General features: G+C 52.5%; 1 protein-coding gene across 1 annotated transcript in view; it reads left to right on the top strand.

The window, feature by feature from the left end:
- Positions 1-8,686, top strand: part of RXRA (retinoid X receptor alpha) — a 105,084-nt gene extending 96,398 nt beyond the window's left edge. The window contains exons 9-10 of the mRNA XM_058818105.1: positions 1,443-1,548; positions 4,737-8,686. Of these exons, the coding sequence (XP_058674088.1) occupies positions 1,443-1,548; positions 4,737-4,884 (254 nt within the window). The 3' untranslated portion in view covers positions 4,885-8,686. The remainder of the gene's footprint in view (positions 1-1,442; positions 1,549-4,736) is intronic.
- The last annotated feature ends 8,818 nt before the right edge of the window (positions 8,687-17,504 follow it).

The raw sequence follows: 17,504 nt of genomic DNA, 5'->3' as shown, positions 1-17,504 counted from the left end.
TTTGGAAAGGACTTTAAAAAGCTCATCTTGTTCCAAACCTCCTGCCATGGGCAGGGACACCTTCCATTGTCCCAGGATGATCCATGCCCTGTCCAACCTGGCCTTGGGCATTCCCAGGGATGGGGCACCCATCTGAGCACCCTGTGCAGGGCCTCCCCACCCTCCCAGGGAAGAATTTCTTCCCAAAATCCAGTCTAAACCTACTCTTTTTCAGTTTACAGCCATTCCCCCTTGTTCTGTCAGCTCTCCCCCTTTTAAAGTGACTGTGAAAAGAAAGTTCAGGTGCTTGAGGGAATTGTCCTTGAGCTGGAATAAACTCCACAAAACTGGAATCTAGATGCTGTTGAAGAGAAAAATGTGGATTAGAGCAACACCAGAGCATGGAAATAACTGTCTCTGCTTCCCAACCTCATCATCCAAGGGCTTTTATTACCTGCATTTCTAGAAGAGCCCTTTGCAGACCTGGAGAGGCTGAAAGACATGAGATGTGCTCATAAAATACACAAAACCTTCAATGTTTGACCACAGTTTCACAGACTCTGGGAGGGTCACACTGCTCCCTTTTCCCTCTCAGCCCCAGCTGCCCAAGTGAAGAGGAAGGTTCAGTGCCAGGGTTTTCCTGCACATTCCAGGGAGCAAATCCAGGAGCCAGCCTGCACATACCTGCTCAGCTCTCAGGGGGGATCTCTTGATTTCAGAGTGGATCAGAGCAGAACCAGATGGCAGCCAAGGACAAACCTCTCCACCCCTGCCCTCTCTGAGCACAGTTTGTGCCCAAGAACAGCTCCTTGCCTGGATTTTCCCACCACAGCCAGGCCATGCTGTTCCAGCAGGGCTTATTACAATTTCTTGGGTTTGTTTTTCTTCTTGACCAGTTTGGTATTTTTTTTTTTTTTAGTCCCCCCCTCCTTGTAATCAGCAGTAATTTATTGTCTGTAATTTGGGATTAGCCATTTATGGTCAAAGAAGGGGAATCTGGAGAGGTTCCCGTGGCACATGTGCTTGGGGATATCGATTTCTGCACTGTCCCTTTCACCCTGCTAAAAACAGATCCTCGCTGTGCCCTGTGCTGGGGCTGTGCCAGAGCAGGGGCTTCTCCTTCAGCCCCACCAGCCCAGGGCTGGAGGGGGAATGAAACCCTTTTTAAATGAGGGTCTGGGACCACTGGAATGAGCCAAAACATTTGGGGCTGGGCTGTGAGATGAGGAAAAATCTGTAATTGTGGGGTAAACCTCCAAGTGCTCCCCAAATCTGTAATTGTGGGGTAAAGCTTCCAGTGCTCCCCAAATCCGTAATTGCGGGGTAAACCTCCGAGTGCTCCCCAAATCCCTGGAGCTCAGAGCTTGCAGCCACACTTTGGTGGGGCTGGAAGAGATGGAGGGAGTGCAGAGAGGGGTTTCTGCCTGGAGGTGTTTGCCTGATGGTTTTGTGTTGCCTTTCAGACTCCAAGGGGCTGTCAAACCCGGCGGAGGTGGAGGCGCTGCGAGAGAAGGTGTACGCATCACTAGAGGCTTACTGCAAACACAAATACCCCGACCAGCCCGGCAGGTGAGCTCCCTGAGCCCCTCCTCCTGCACCCTGTCCCCCTGCAAACCCCCTGCAATGGCTGCTGCAGCTCCCAGGGTCCCCTCTCTGCTCTGGGCTCTGTGTTCCCAGTGATTCCCTGTGGATAAATCCCTCATTTCTACCCTCTCCAGCTCTGAGCATCCCTAAAAAACCTCCCCTGTGCAGTGCACAGAGCTCTTTATTCCCCTGCCAGGAAATCCAGCAAGGTGGGCAGACCTGAGGAGCCCCAGCTCCCACAGCCCCAGCAGTGGGATGAGCACATGTGGGAAGGGGGGTATCATTTCCCTTTTGGAAACCACGGCTGGCGAAACCGCAGCAAAAATAGGACTCACATGGAGTTAATTTTCGGTGGCAGATGAGCATCATTGCTGGGAAGTGAAAGCCTCAATTGATGCTCTTTTTCTCCCCTCCCTGCCTCCCCCAATCCAGCTGGGAATGGGAGGGGGAATTAGGAATGTGTTCCTGGATGGCTCCGGAGCTGAGTGGGCGCATTTTCCCAGTTACAGCCTGGAGCTGGCAACTGCCAGTTCAGCTCCTGACAGCTTCTTGAGAAACCAAGCAAAGCACTGGAAGCTGCTACTGGTGCATGAATGGTGGGGGAAAACAGCCCAGGCAACTGGGATTTGCATCTCACCTGCATTCCTGGCCTCCTGTGGATGGTGGAATGAAAAGGGAGCTTTCACAGCAGTGAGTGCAGTGGGCAGAGCGTGCCCTCAGAATGATGCTGGATTTGGTTTTTCCCCCACTTTGGGTCCCAGAGTGCTGGCAGATGAAGAAAGGTGTGTTGTGAAGGGATTTCTGGGGTGTTGCTGGTTGGTTTGAGGCAGGCAGAGTGAGGATGAGGGTGCCATGGGATGTGTTTGGTTTGTGGTGAGCAGAGGGATTGAGGGATGAGCACAGGGCATGAAGCAGGGCTGGTACCACTCCTCTCCCAGAAAGCTTTATTAACCTGCATTTTTGGAGCAAATCCAGAGCCAGACCCTGGACTCTGGACTGCAAAAGAGCTGTTCCTGGCACCAGGAGAGTTGCTTTAGGAATCAGGGCCAGCAGCTCTTCTGCATGATTCCCTCTTGCTTTGCCCATTGTGCAGGATCTGCAGCCTGGCACACACAGGGGATGGCACAGGGACAGCACCAGTCCACAGCAGCTCCCCAGGGCTCTGCCTCAATGCTCAGTGGTGTTTGAGGGAATGTTTGAAGCCCAGAAGCTGCACCAGGGGCTCTGCAATTTGATCTCTCACTGGCTTTGAGTGACCTTGGCCTGGGAACCTTCTTGTGTGATGCTCACACCCATCCTTGGTGACCTGAGAGGTTCTGCACGCTCAGGGACGTCCTGAGAGCTGTGCCTGGGCCCTGCTGCCCTCCCTGCATCCCTCAGAGGTGCAGGGCAGTGGTGGCACCACCCCAGGTGCCTCAGGAGGGCGAACCCCTGGGATGGGGGGCCAGGGTTGCACAAGAGCTCCCCAAAGTTCTCCCAAACTCTGAGCATCCTACTGGCCCCATGGCACAATGTGCTCACCAGCAAACAAGTTCTCCCTGTGTTTGAGCCACCCCTGCTCCATGCTGTGGGATTTCTGCAATTCCCTCTTTTTCAGGTGCCCCAAATCCCCATCCAGCAGCAGCTTGGGAGTACCCTGGAAACACCAAAAGGGAATTTTTCTGCACTCCCAGGAAAAACCCAGCCCTGCTCCTGCCCTGCAGCCTCTGGTGCTCCACAGGGAGGGCTGGGTGCCTACGTGACACCCAGCAGCCTCAGGCAATCAGGAGTCAGAGCTCTTTTCTCCCCTCCCAGCCCTGGCACGTTGTGCTCTAGGCTGGTTATCTCACAGTTAAACATATCCAAGGGCTGGAGCCATCATCTGGTTTGGTTTAAAGTGAAACTTCCTGAATGGGATGGTAGGGCTGATTTGTTTTTCCTGGCTCTGCTCCCACCGTTCTCGCCAGCTCAGCAGAAAAAAAAAATAAAAAAAAAAATAGGGAGAGGGAATTGTGCATGCATGTAGAATATCTGTGTGCTTGTGCATGTCTCTGTGTTTTTCTGGAAGGTCCCATTCTCCCTGGCCCTTTGCTGCTGTACAAGCCCTGATTTTGCATCAGGAAAAGGAGATGACTGCTGTGGCCATTCAAGGGCTTTTTCCCTGGGTTGGGAGCGCTCACACAAGGAGGTGACATCCAGTGGCACCTGGGCTGCTCCAAGGCATATAAAACCAATGACCAGTTGGTAAACATTGTCCAAAACAACAAAACACAAAAGAAGCAAAGGAAATAGAGTCTCACAGATATGTATGTTTAGCAGAAAGATTTTTGAATGTAGAGTCTGAAGAAGGAATAGAGATGGAAGCAAGTTTTGGTATAGAAGAAAAGAATTTCTGGGCCAGTCTCACTGGATAACCAAGGAGGCAAAGGGTGTGTGAGTTAGAAGGGGTTTTTATGGCTTAGAGCAAGGGATAAACCCACCCCAAACAAGAAAATGTTTTTACCAAGCAGAAAGATGGCACAGGCAAACAAGGCCGCAAATGTGGCAAGTAGAAAAATGTCTCAGAATTTTCCACTGCAAGAAAACTGAAAAACAACTTCTAGCTTAAACTGTAATGTAGTAACTTCTAGTGACTGGAGAACAGTAACATGAATATGGTAATTACAGTGGTTATGATGGGCTATAGGTAATAGTTAAGGTATAGATTGGTGGTTTGGTATTAAGATGCTCAGCAAAGAAAAGTATATAATGCATTGTAACCTAAACTCAGGGTCTCCAGGCCTGCCTGCAGCTGGAGCTGACAGCTGTAGGCACAGCTCTGTCACCATGACCCTGGCCTGCTGTAACTCATGGATACAACAAACTGCATTTTGATGAGCTGCCTGGAGTCCCCGATCCCTCATTCAGGCTCTTACAGTGGCGCCCAACGTGGGGTGCCATTAGTAAGAGCCTGGATGAGGGACACGGGTCTCCTGGAGCTGGCAGCTGTAGGCACAGCTCTGTCACCACAACCCTGGCCTGCTGTAACTCATGGATACAACAAACTGCATTTTAAAGAGCTGCCTGGAGTTCCCCATCCCTCATTCAGGCTCTTACAGTGGCGCCCAACGTGGGGCACCATTAGGAAGAACCTGAATGAGGAACGCGGGTCTCTTACGGGGATGTCTGACCGTGCCGTGTCTCCCTTCCCCCAGGTTTGCCAAGCTCCTGCTCCGCCTCCCAGCGCTGCGATCCATCGGCCTGAAATGCCTGGAGCACCTCTTCTTCTTCAAGCTAATAGGGGACACGCCCATCGACACCTTCCTGATGGAAATGCTGGAAGCGCCGCACCAAATGACTTAGAGAACTCTGCTGGGTCAGTCCCTCGCCCGGCCGGGCTCCCTGGGGGCCCTTCCTCTGCTTTCCTCGGCCCCAGCCCGTCCCTCCCTGCTGCCCCCAGGGCCACAGGCACCGTCTGCTCCGGGGCACACCCGGCCTTCTCCTCCTCCCTGTCCATTTGCTGTCACTGCTGCGTCTCCAGACCTGCTCGCTGGTTCCCTGTGCTACTTGTAGAGAGGAGTGGGAGCGGAGAGAGCTTTGCCAACCAACCCTGCCCCCTCCCCAGCCGTGCCATGAGGTTTGGGATGAGCCATCGTGGGGCTGGTGTCACTGGTGTCACCCCCAGCCCTCCCCTGGGGACAAGGACGGTGCCAGCCCTCGGGGGCAGTGGGGTTTGGATGAGCCCCTTGAGGGGAGTGGTTGGACTCTGCCAGATTTGCAGCTGGGCTATTTTCAGAGGATGGAGTTTTTTGGAAAAAAAAAAAAAACAAAAAAAAAAAAAACAGAAGAAGAAGACAAAAAAAAAAAGAAAAAAAAAAAGAAAAAATTTCTATTTTTGGTTTCTAACTATTCTTAGTAGTCTCGGTAGTTACTTTGCGGAGGGAGAGGCCGTGCCCCCTGAATGAGTCACCCCTGGCTGCACAGAGCCTTCTCCTGCCACTTCAGAGCAGAGCATTTGGGATTGAGCTGAATCCCCCCCAAAACACGAGGCTGTGGCACAGGAAATGCCCTTTGGCCACCCCGGAGGGCACCCGGGCATCGCTGCCTGCCCCAAAGGTGTGGACATGAGCCAGCTGCAGAGCTTGCTTTAAGGCTGCCAGGGACTCCCCATGGCCCTTCCCCAGCTCCTGGGGGCTTGCTGGGACCCCTGCCCTCAGCACAGCATCCCAGTACATCCCAGTGCCGCCCCAGTACATCCCAGTGCTGCCCCAGCATCCCACTGTGACCCTGCTCTGGGGTTTTGGCACTTCGGCTCACCCACGAGGCTGCTCCTGGTCTTTCAGCCCTGCCAAACACTGCAAGGCAACAATTAGTGGGAGGGCTTGGCCAGGCTGGTTAATTGCAGCTGTTAATTAGTGGTGAAGCAAGAACAGGGCTCCCCCTCCTCTGCATCTGCCCCGTGGGGGTGGGAGGGCCTGGCTGGGTGGGGGATGTGGCTGCAGCATCGTCCCTGTCCCCTCCGGGATTCTGAGAGCACCAAAAGCACCTTGGCTTTTGCACAACCCTTTCCTTGAGTCTTGGTGACAGGATTTTGGGGGTTAGGGACAGGAATGTGCCCCATGCCCCATGGGATAGGATTCCCCCAGGAGTGTGTGGCCAGCGATGGAACCATCCCCCTTCTCCTCCTCATTTCCTGAGCCCCACCAAAAACACGAGAAAAAACAAACCAGGGGGAATGGAGGGATGTTGGGAAGGGTTTTCCCCCCTTGGCAGGATGGACACACTGTGCCTGCAGCCAAGGGCTTCCCCACCACTTCCATGTGCTCTGTGCTTTAAAAAGCAAAGAATGAAGTCCCAAAAATCCCCTTCTTGCTCCCCATGGTTTGCAGCTGGTTGAAAACTCCTCTGTTTCTGGAGGGGGAGGGAGCAGCACCCAGCACCTCACTCCCACCTCTGTTTTGGAGGGTACACCCTTGCCACCTGCCTGTTGCCATCCCAGCTGGCAGCTGGAGTGCCCAGCTCCATCCCCTGCAGCTCCAAAATAAAAAAACCACTCAGGATTTAGGATTTCAGGTGGCAGCTCCCCCTGGGGCTGGCCCGAAGTGGCGAATCGGCAGAGGCAGGCAGAGCCTTGGCTCTGTTTCCCCAGCAGCCTGCAAGCCACTGAAAATATTATTAAACAGCTTCACCCTGCAAGAATTTGCCAAGAAAACGAGGCAGGAGAAATGAAATCTGGCGAGGGTGCCAGGAAACACGAGCAGGCTGTTCCCTGCCAGCGCCAGGCTGGCGCAGCCCCAGGGGGGTGCAGGGAGGTGGAGGAGCCCCCAGCCCCGAGCCCACCCAGCCCCTGGGCAGCCCCCAGGCCCTGGCAGAAAGGAGCCTGGGACTTGCTGGGCACAGAGGAGAAGCTTTGGGGATGTTGGTGGATGTTGCACTGGGATAAACCCACTGGTCTCTGGTGGGTTGAGCCACTTTTTTCCTGGGGGGTCGCTGGGGAGGGCTGTTGGGTGCTGTGGAGGCACAGTGGGAGCTGCTATCCCATCCCATCCCATCCCATCCCAATTCCATCTCATTTCATTTCATCTCATCCCATCCTGTCCAATCTGGTTTCATCCCATCCCTTTCCATTCTGTCGCGTTCCATCACCTTCCATCCCATTTTTTCCCATCTGTCCCCATCTCATCCCATCCCACCCTGTCCCATTTCATTCCATCCAATCTCATGTCATCCAGTCTTTATGCAATCCCATCCCATCCCATCCCATCCCATCCCCATCAGCATCCCACCGTACAAAGCCAAGGGGGAGGCTTTGCAGGGCCCAGGCTCATCCCCGTGCCTCAGTTTCCCTGCTGGAGCAGCACAGCCCCAATCCATGCCCGTGGTGGAGGGGATTTTGGGAAAGGCTGAGCCTTGTCCTGGGGATTTCACTTCTCAGCTGGTGAAAGGGAGTTGAGATTCCCTGAGCCCCCTCCATCCTCATCCAGCCCTTCCCGTGGGAAGGAGAAGCTTTTGTGTGTTGGGAACAGCCAGAGCAGCCTTAAAGCAACGAGCTTTGCATGAGTTTGAGCCTTTCCTTTGTATTCTTTTCACTTTGGGCTTGTATTTGTTGTTGTTGTTGTCCTCATCACGATAAGGCTGAGTGTGGAGAGGTGAGCGTGGCTGAAGGAAAACAAAAGGCACATTATTCCCTGGAGAGGTAGGACGTGGGTTTCACCAGCTCTCAGTGCTCTTGCAAAAATCTGCTTCCACTCGGGTGATCTATGTGTGATGTTTATTTTTAATTCCTTTTTGTTGGTGGGACAATCTTTAATTTCCTAAAGATAGCACAAACATCAGCCTTTCAGCCAGCTGCTGCACCCCTCACTGCACGTTCCACCCACCCCATACCCCACACCCAGTGCAGCACATCCCAAACCCCCCATGGCAATGCCCAGCTGCCCTTGGCACTGCAACTGCCCAGGAGTGCCCTTGGGGCTGTCAGGGGGGCTGGGAATGCTGAGCCCTGGCCCTGCTGAGCCCTCCATGCAGTGGGGACAGCCCTGGGATGGGCTGCTGACCCTAAAACCACGCTGGGGAGCTGACCCCAAAAGCAGGCTGGGGAGCTGACAACCCCAAAAGCAGGCTGGGGAGCTGACAACCCCAAAAGCAGGCTGGGGAGCTGACAACCCTAAAACCATGCTGGGGAGCTGACAACCCTAAAACCAGGCTGGGCTGCTGACCTTAAAACCAGGCTGGGCTGCTGATTCCAAAAGCAGGCTGAGGAGCTGACCCCAAAATCAGGCTGGGGAGCTGCTGACTCAAAACCATGCTGGGCTGCTGACCCAAAATCAGGCTGGGCTGCTGACCCCAAAAGCAGGTTGGGGAGCTGATGACCCCAAAGCCAGGCTGGCGGCTGTGCTGTCCCCATCCCTGCAGGCTGGGCTGGGTGGGTGTCCGTGTGTCCGTGTATGTACTGTAGATATCGACACTGTATAATACCCCACTCACATATACACTTAGAGAACTGTAGCAATTACAGACTTTTCCTGGCTTTTTGTGGTTTAAGTCAATATTTTTCTTTTTTTTTTTGTTGTTGTTGTTGTTGTTTGTTTTTTTGTTTTTTTTTTCCCTCTCCTCGCTTTTTATTTTGGGTTTTTTTCCGTGTTTTGCTCCCATTGTATCTGAATCCCTTTCCGAATTGGCAGATGCCAAATCTGGATTTTTATTCCTCGAGACAAAGGAACTGCATCTATTTTAAGATGCCTTTTTGTTTTGTTTTTCTTCTTTTTGTTTCCTTTTACTTATTTTCTTTTGTTTTTCCTTTTTTTTTTTTTTTTTTTTTTTGTTTCATTGTTTTAAGCAGGTGGTTTGGAGTAAAGAATAGCTTTAGCAATTCCCAATACTTAGTGATGGATGCCTTGGCTATGGGATACATAGATTAAAAAAAAAAAAGACATTAAAATTTAGAATTACAAAAAAAAAAAAAGATAAAAGATAAGGAAAAAAATATCTAAAGCATCAATAAAGTTAAAAATCTATTTTTGTACAAATGTAATTTTATCCCTTACCATATCCTTGGATATTTTCTTTCCTGGATTGTTTTGTTTCTTCTACAGAGATTGTTATAAACTCTCTCTATTTTTTCTCTCTTTCTCTCTGTAAATGTTCAGCCACAGGGATCTGGAGAAGAGGGAGAAACTTCTGACCGTGTTTTAAAGGCTTTATATGAAATCTCTTTTGAAATAATTTTTTTGAATGAACTTTTTATTTTTTTCCCCCCCACTTCCAAAATCTTTTTTGGGGATGGGAGGGGGGTGGGAGGGAGGGGGAGGGCTGGTCGGGGGTGTCTTTTTGTCACGTATCTCTGGCGTTCCTGCAGGTCTGTTTTACTGTGAAATCACTACCGTATATTATTATTCACTTCAAAAACAACAAAAAAAAGGTTAAAAAAAAAAAGAAAGAAAATGAGAGAAAAAAAACAAAAAGAAAGAACTGCTGCTGGAACCGCCAGTATTTTGAGAATAATTGTATTAGAAACGTGGAAAAAAAAATGAGAAGAAAAAAAAAAGAAAAAAAAAAAAGGAGAAAAAAAAAAAAGAAAATATATGAGCATTTTAAAATATAACCCAGTCCAAGTCCTCATTTGTTCTTATTGGTGTGTGTGGAGTTATTCAAGTTATTCACTGGGGGGCTGTCCCCAGCTGGGTCCCCATTCCAGGGCACTGCAACTCCAAGGGAATCTTGCCTGGAGGAAGGAAGGAGCAGCCCCAGCTCTGCCCGGGACCTTTTCCCTTTTCCTCAGGAAAATTCCTCAGGTATTTCCATGAGGGGTTCCCCAGTCCCTGAGGTGCCCGCTGTGCCTCAGGGATGGCATCGCAGTGCCAGCCTGGTGGCACCACGGGGACCGAGGCCACCCTGGGGGCATCCCATGGGCTCGGATTTGGGAGCACAGAGGAGTTTGGAGACACTGGGATTTGGGAGCAGAGAGGGATTTGGGGGCAGAGAGGGATCTGGGGACACAGAGGGATTTGGGGACAGAGAGGGATCTGGGGACACAGAGGGATTTGGGGGCATGGAGGGATCTGGGGGCATGGAGGGGTTTGGGGGCACACAGAGATCTGGGGGACACAGATTTGGAGGCACAGAGAGATTTGGGGGACACAGAGGGATTTGGGGGACACAGATCTGGGGGCACAGAGAGATTTGGGGGGCACAGATTTGGAGGCACAGAGAGATTTAGGGGGACAGGGGGATTTGAGGACACAGATTTGGAGGCACAGAGAGATTTAGGGGGACAGGGGGATTTGGGGGCGCTCCCACACGGGATGATGGAGATGTTTGCCATCCCCAATCCCTCCCGAAGCAGGAGCGGCGCTGGCAGCACAGGGTGGGAGCCTTTAGGCTGCGCTTAATCCGAATTTGTTGCCAGGTGCAAACGAGATTGAGCTCGCAGTCGGGTTTAGAGCCGGGATAAATCCTCCCCCGGAGATGGAAAATCAGAGGCTCAATTCGGTTAGCGCCGATCCGCGTTTTCTCATTTGGGAAAAAAACGAGGTTTTGTCGTTTCTGGAGGTTTGTGGAGGGCAGGAAGGCGCACAGAGGGTTCTTTACCCAGAGCTGCCCATTCGCACTCCATCCCCGGGGAGCCGGCAGCGCCCGGCCGGCCACGCTCCCATCCCGGCTGCACGGGCTGCCCGTGTGCCCCGTTAACCTCGGTGTTTGCACAGTAAATATTTACCGTATTCACCGCCCTCCCGAGGGGCTCGGTCCCCCCGCTCCCGGGGTGTGCGGGGCAGCCCGGGATGTGCGGGTCACTGCTGCCCGCTGCTCGGGAATCTCGCTCCGAAAATCGGGATTGCTTCTATTTTAAACCATGCTCAAAACAGAAAAGAAAGCAAAGCCGAGCTGGCCACTGATTTTTGGGTTTGTTTGTGTTTTTTTTTTTTTTTTTTTTTTTGTTGTTGTTGTTGTTTTTTTTTTTTTTTTTTTTTTTTTTTTTGTGTTTGGTTCCTGCTGTGTTTTCTGCCTGGGGGGCACTCCCAGAGCCCCAAACTGTGATGGTGTTCACAGGGGTTTGTGGATGAGGGAAGAGATGAGGATCTGACTCCATGTTTCAGAAGGCTGATTTATTATTTTATGATATATATTACATTAAAGCTATACTAAAAGAATAGAAGAAAAGGTTTCATCAGAAAGCTAGCTAAGAATAGAAAGGAATGATAACAAAGGCTTGTGGCTCGGACAGAGAGCCCGAGCCAGCTGACTGTGATTGGGCATTAATTAGAAACAACCAACATGGGCCAATCCCAGATGCACCTGTTGCATTCCACAGCAGCAGATAACCATTGTTTCCATTTTGTTCCTGAGGCCTCTCAGCTTCTCAGGAGGAAAAATCCTAAGGAAAGGATTTTTCATAAAAGATGTCTGTGACACCAAACCTGGGAAGGGCTCAGCTTTCCCTCAAGGAGGAGGAGGATGACGATGAGGAGGAGGAGGTTTGCACCTTGGCCAAGTCGTTGCTGTTTTTCCAGCTTCTGCAGGGATCAAAGTGCCTGTTTTGACTCTCCTCGCCGTTCCTTGATACCGGCAGATGATTGCAGTGCAATTAAAGCTCTCAGCGGGCGTTTGTTGTGTCTCCGGGCTGGGCGTGCGCGGCGCTCACCCTTGCCCTGGGAGCAGCCGGGAGAGCTCCGGGGCTTTATCGGGAACACCGCAATTCCTTAAATCCTGCCCTGGGATAGGGGGGACTCCAGCTTGCCCTGTGAAATGCCATTCCCTGTGCCCCGGGTGCTGTTGGGGATGGGATGGAGAGCGGGAGATGCTGAGCTGGGGGTGCAGGGCTCGCTTTGGAAAGGCGCAACTCAATTCCTGAGCATTCCCAGCGCTGACAGAGATGGAGTGGGGTGTCAGTGGAGTGTTTGGAAACCCTTAAGAGAAGGGCTGTGATCCCGGCCCTCTCTGTGCCTCGGCTTTGCGGCGAGGAGAGGACTCTCCAAACAAACCCAGACAGATGAGCTCTTTCACTGCTAATTTGTCACTTCATAATTGCCCAAGAAAAGCAGGTTGGTTTTCTCCTCCTGACCTCTCTCAAGGAGCCTTTTCACCCCAGCTGGCCCCGGGGTCGGGCTCGGGGTCCTGTTGTGGCCTCTTGGAGCAGCATCCCCCGCCTCGGGGGCACAAAGGGCACCTTGGCATTCTGCATTTCCCAGTGACATTGCCATGGATGTCCCCAGGGACACCCAGCCCCGGGCACAGCCCTGTGTGGGCGGCAATGGAGCAGGGAGAGCTCAGAGGAGCCGCATTTCAGGTTCGCACTGTTCCAAACCAACCCCGGCAGCTCAGCCGATCCCCAGAGCTCGCCCTCCATCCGCACTGCCCAGGGCGGGGTGGGAATGGCGCTTCGGGCTTTTCCAGGTGGGATTTGGGCTGGGGAGTGCTGGGTAGGTCTTTCTGTAGGAGCTGAGAGAGGCTCAGCAGGGCCGCGGGGCAGGAGGCTCCGGGAACGGGGCTGGGGCTGATCCCGATCGATCCCACCGGGGCTGGGGATGATCTTATCGGGGCTGATCCCGATCGATCCCACCGGGGCTGGGGATGATCTTATCGGGGCTGATCCCGATCGATCCCACCGGGGCTGGGGATGATCTTATCGGGGCTGATCCCGATCGATCCCACCGGGGCTGGGGGCAGGGCCTCGGGAGCCCCCGGGGGCCGGTCCGGCCCGTCCGAGCAAAGAGCAAAGAGCAAAGTGCTGCTGCCATCTCCCGACAGCGGCGAGCCCTGCCCGGGATGCCCTTCCCTGCCCGGGGTCCCACTCCTTTTTCCAGGATCCCACTCTCCTTTTCCCGGATCCCACTCTCCTTTTCCCGGATCCCACGCCCCAGCCCTGGATGCGGTTCCCTTTCCTGGGATCCCACTCCTTTTTTCCAGGATCCCACTCCCCTTTTCCCGGGATCCCATTCCTTTTTCCCCTTTTCCCGGGATCCCATTCCTTTTCCCTGGGATCTCCCTCCCTTGCCGGGGATCCCACTCCCTCATCCTGGAATCCCACTCCTTTTCCCAGGATCCCGCTCCCCGACCCTGGATGCCCTTCCCTTTTCCTGGGATCCCACTCCCCTGCTCGGGATCCCGCTCCTTTCCCCGGATCCCACTCATTTTTCCATTATCTCACTCCTTTCCCCGGATCCCACTCCCTTTTCCAGTATCCCACTCCCCTGCCCAATTCCCTCTCCCCCTACCCAACTCCTTGTCCCCTGCCCAGAGCAGCCCTGGGGCTGGAATAAACAATCTATAGTGAAAAAAGGTGGTTTTTAAAGGGTTTTAAAAGTTTTTATTTTTGTTTCTTTGTTTATTCCCTTTTTCCCTCACCCTGCGAGGCAGCGGAGATGAGGAGGTGAAGCTCTGCCTGTCTCGCTCCACAGTGCCCCAAATCAGCTCCTTCTGAGCAGTTTTCTGCCCCTAAAAGATGTTTTGCTCTCAATCACTTCCAGCTCCTTCCCTCCTCCTTGCCCCGGCTCTGGAATTCCTGTCCTGACCCTCAAATTCCTGTCCTGACTCTGAAATTTCCTGCTGAGGCGACTTGCACAGACCAACAGCCCAACCATTGAATTTTAACCCATTTTCACCCATTTTCCCTCCCGAGATGCCCCTGCCTGCTCTTCCCTCCCAGCCTGACCAAGAGTTAACAAATTCTCATTTAAACATCACCTAAACCGAGGCTCTTTCATTCCCAAAGAGCCCCAGATCCTGAGGCACGGGTGAGAAACATCAGCCACAAAAATTCTGCATCTCTCTGCCTTACAACGCTGGCAGTGAAACCTTGTTTGGCTTTGGAGGCAAAATTTTCCATGCTGGGCTCCAGCCCTGCTCAATTGCTCTGAGCCCACATCTTGTTTTTCTTCTGACAGAGTGAGGTATGATTCTTGGCTCGTTGAGCCTCTGCTAAATGAAAAGATGCTTTTAAAGCTCATTCACTCAACACTCACCCCAAAACCCAAGGGGAGGGTCAGATGGAAATTTGCTGAAGTTATCAGCCAGGCTTTCTGCTGGATTTCTTTTGTGGTGGGTATTAGGCTGAGGAGCATTAAATGAAGGCACAAGTGTTTGCTGGGGTGCTGGTAAAGGTAGAAAAGCCTGATGATTAAAGCAGCCAGGGCACTGAATTTATTTTCTTGTGAAAAGCTGGTGTTTGAGTCATTGTGATTCCTGGGGACTCAGCTCTCAGGGTTCATTTTGTCTGGATCTTTTAATTTACAACATAAAAGCCTTGTGAGAAGAGCAGCTCCATCCTTGTGTGAGTTCACTGGAGGGATGGAGGGGGAATTTTCTGAGTCAGGAGCAGACTGGGAAGGTTGGACTGGAAGATCTCGAAGTTCTTTTCCAGCCTGGGTGATTCTGTGACTCTCTGAGGGTGCTCCTGCTTTGCTGCTGGTGAAATTCTGTTCTGTGAAATTCTGTCCTTTGCAGGCTGGGGCTCCCAGCTCCTTCCTGCCCAGAGCGAGGGAGAAGCCTTTCCTCAGGCTGGCGCTGAAATGAATTCTGACCCCAAAACGCCCCAGGGTGAGCAGGGAGGGAATGCACTGTCCTGCTGCCCCTCTTGGCCCCCATCAGCCCCCAGGCAGAGCCCTTCATGCTTGTTCCACCCTGTCCCGTCCTCATTCCATCCCTGCTTCGTCCTTGTCCTGCTCCAGCATTGCCTGATCCCTGTCCCATCCCAATCCCATCCTAGTTCCAGCCCTGTCCCATCCTTGTCCCATCCCTGCCGTGTCCCTGTCCCATCCTTGCCCCATCCCTATACCACCCCTGCTTCAGCCTTGCCTCATCCCAATCCCATGCCAGTCCCATCCCCATTCCCCCCCGTCCCAACCCTGTTTTGTCCTTGTCCCATCCAAGTCCCAGCCCGGCCCCATCCCAGTCCCATTCCTGTCCTGTCCCTGCCCCAACTCTTCTTCATCCCATCTCCATTGCCATCCCCATTCCCACCCCAGTTCCATCCCAGTCCCATCCTTTCCCCATCCCAGTTCCATCCCATTCCCATCCCTGCTCCTGCCCCATCCCAGTCCCACCCCAGAGGAGGTGGCAGGGCCGGCCTGTCCCGGCTGTTCCCGCCTGTCCATCCCCTCCTGTGTCCCCTCCCGGCCCCGGCATTGCCCAATCCTGAAACGGGATCCTCCCCAAAGCCTGCTCTGGCCTGCTGCTGCTGCTGCGGGATTGTTTCCCTCCCCATGATGGCACAGAACAGAATTCCCTGCTGGCTGCAGGCTGGGGGCTCCCCAGAGCCCCCCTGCATTAACCCCTGCCTGCAAGGCTCTGATTTTATGTGCTGAGAAAATTCCTGCTTTCCTTTCAGGGTGCCATCTTCCTCTGCTGGGCATTCCCACCTTTCTCTGCCCCCCAAATTCTCTGCTGGGCATTCCCACCTTTCACTGCCTCCCCAATTCCTCTGCTGGGCATTCCCACCTTTCACTGCCTCCCCAATTTCTCTGCTGGGCATTCCCGCCTTTCACTGCCTCCCAATTCCTCTGCTGGGCATTCCCACCTTTCTCTGCCCCCCAAATTCTCTGCTGGGCATTCCCACCTTTCACTGCCTCCCAAATTCTCTGCTGGGCATTCCCACCTTTCTCTGCCTTCCCAAATTCTCTGCTGGGCATTCCCACCTTTCACTGCCTCCCCAATTTCTCTGCTGGGCATTCCCACCTTTCACTGCCTCCCCAAGCTCTCTGCTTGGCCCCTTTGGAGGAGGATCATTGACAGGAGATTCCTTCCAGCCCATGGAAGGGCCCCCACGAGTTCCAAAGGCACAACAGCTCAGTGCAGCCAGGTCTAACTCTGATCTGAGCCAGCCCCACGTCTCCAGGTACAGATCAGACTGTTCTGGGGGCAGCAGAGACAATTGGGGGTCAATTGGTGGCAGTGGAAGTGTCACTATAGGACAGGAAATGTCACAGACATGCAGCTTTCTGATGGGGAAAAGAGAACTTCTAATTTTTGAGTTCCAAAGGTGATGTGGATTGGAGGGTGACAGTGCCACCCGTCCAGTGACACTGGACAAACCAACAGTGCATCCAATTTCTCCTCCTCCATAAAGGAATGCAAAACAATGAGTTATTTACAGAAAGTTTGTGAGAAAGTTTGTTACAAGAATGTAAACATCAGAAGGCTTAGAAAATCTTAGAAAATCTTAATAAGTCCAAGTGACAATGCTGCAGGTTAGAGCTGTGGGATCCTCAGGAAATGTCCTCTCTAACATCACCTCTCTAACAGGAGCCTTTGTTATAGATTATTAAATGTGACTGTGGGTTGGAGGGTGACAGTGCCACCTCTCCAATGACACTGGACAAACCAACAGTGCATCCAATTTCTCCTCCTCCATAAGAGAATGCAAAACAATGAGTTATTTATATAAGGCATGTGAGAATGTTTGTTACAAGAATGTAAACATCAGAAGACTTAGAAAATCTTAGAAAATCAGGGTGACATGGAAGGATCAGCCCCAGGACATACTCTCCAGTTCCAGAGCCATTTGTGCATCCAGCCAGCTGCGGATTCACTGGGGTCTGATCGGGGATGCTCCCAGAGAAGGAAAATCTGCACTGGGGTGAGTGAGAAGGTGAATTAGGGCCAGCTGCATAGGACATCCTCACTCTGGGCTTTAGGAGTCCCCCTGCATTGCTTGGTATTGAGTGGCCAGCCCACGCCGGGGTCCCTGCAGGGCTCTGGAGGCTCCCTGAGCCCCTCAGCTGCAGGCAGGGCTGGCAGCACACACAGCCTGTGCCTGGCTATTCGCTGGTGTCACCCCAGCCATTCCACCTGCCCAGGCAATAACGATGAAAGCCAATAATGAGCAGCCAGCCATCATTTGAAGGGAAAGGGGGGGGAAAGGCTGTAATTTACCGTGCCAGGGCTGCAGGGAGTCCATCTGAGGCTGGGTTATTGACAGCAAGTCTAGATGGGTTTGTTCCTCACGGTACTTACGTGCGCACCGAGCACTTGAGGGTGACATTTTTAAAATCTAAAAATATATAGCCAGTAACAAAACTTGCAGCAGCATGGAAGGGAGGGGGAGGATTTATGCCCAGAACATTGTGAACTTAAAGGGAAGTGTGTTTGTGGAAAAGGATTTGAAGGAGAGGGGGAAGCTCCAGGCTCTGGTGCTGACTGGGGGTGTTAGGTTTTGCTGAAGGATTTTATTCAAGGAAAACTCCTGTATCATCCCAGGGATGTGAATCAGGAATGCTGCTGGAGCCAGGGAAGGTGCAGGCAGATCAGACAAAGGAACCAGGAGCTTTTGTGCTGGCCTGGCTTGTTGTGTTGGTGTTCACAGGGGTTTTCAGGTGAGGGAAGAGACGAGGATCTGACTCCATTTTTCAGAAGGCTGATTTATTATTTTATGATATACATTACATTAAAACTATACTAAAAAGAATAGAAGGAGAAGTTTCATCTCAGAAGGCTAGCTAAGCTAAGAATAGAAAGGAATGAATAACAAAGGTTTGTGGCTCGGACAG

This window comes from Ammospiza caudacuta, chromosome 21 (assembly GCF_027887145.1).
Source record: "Ammospiza caudacuta isolate bAmmCau1 chromosome 21, bAmmCau1.pri, whole genome shotgun sequence".
NCBI lineage: Eukaryota > Metazoa > Chordata > Aves > Passeriformes > Passerellidae > Ammospiza > Ammospiza caudacuta.
The sequence above is the reverse complement of the archived record's forward strand: the minus strand, read 5'-3'. Positions and strand labels throughout refer to the sequence as shown.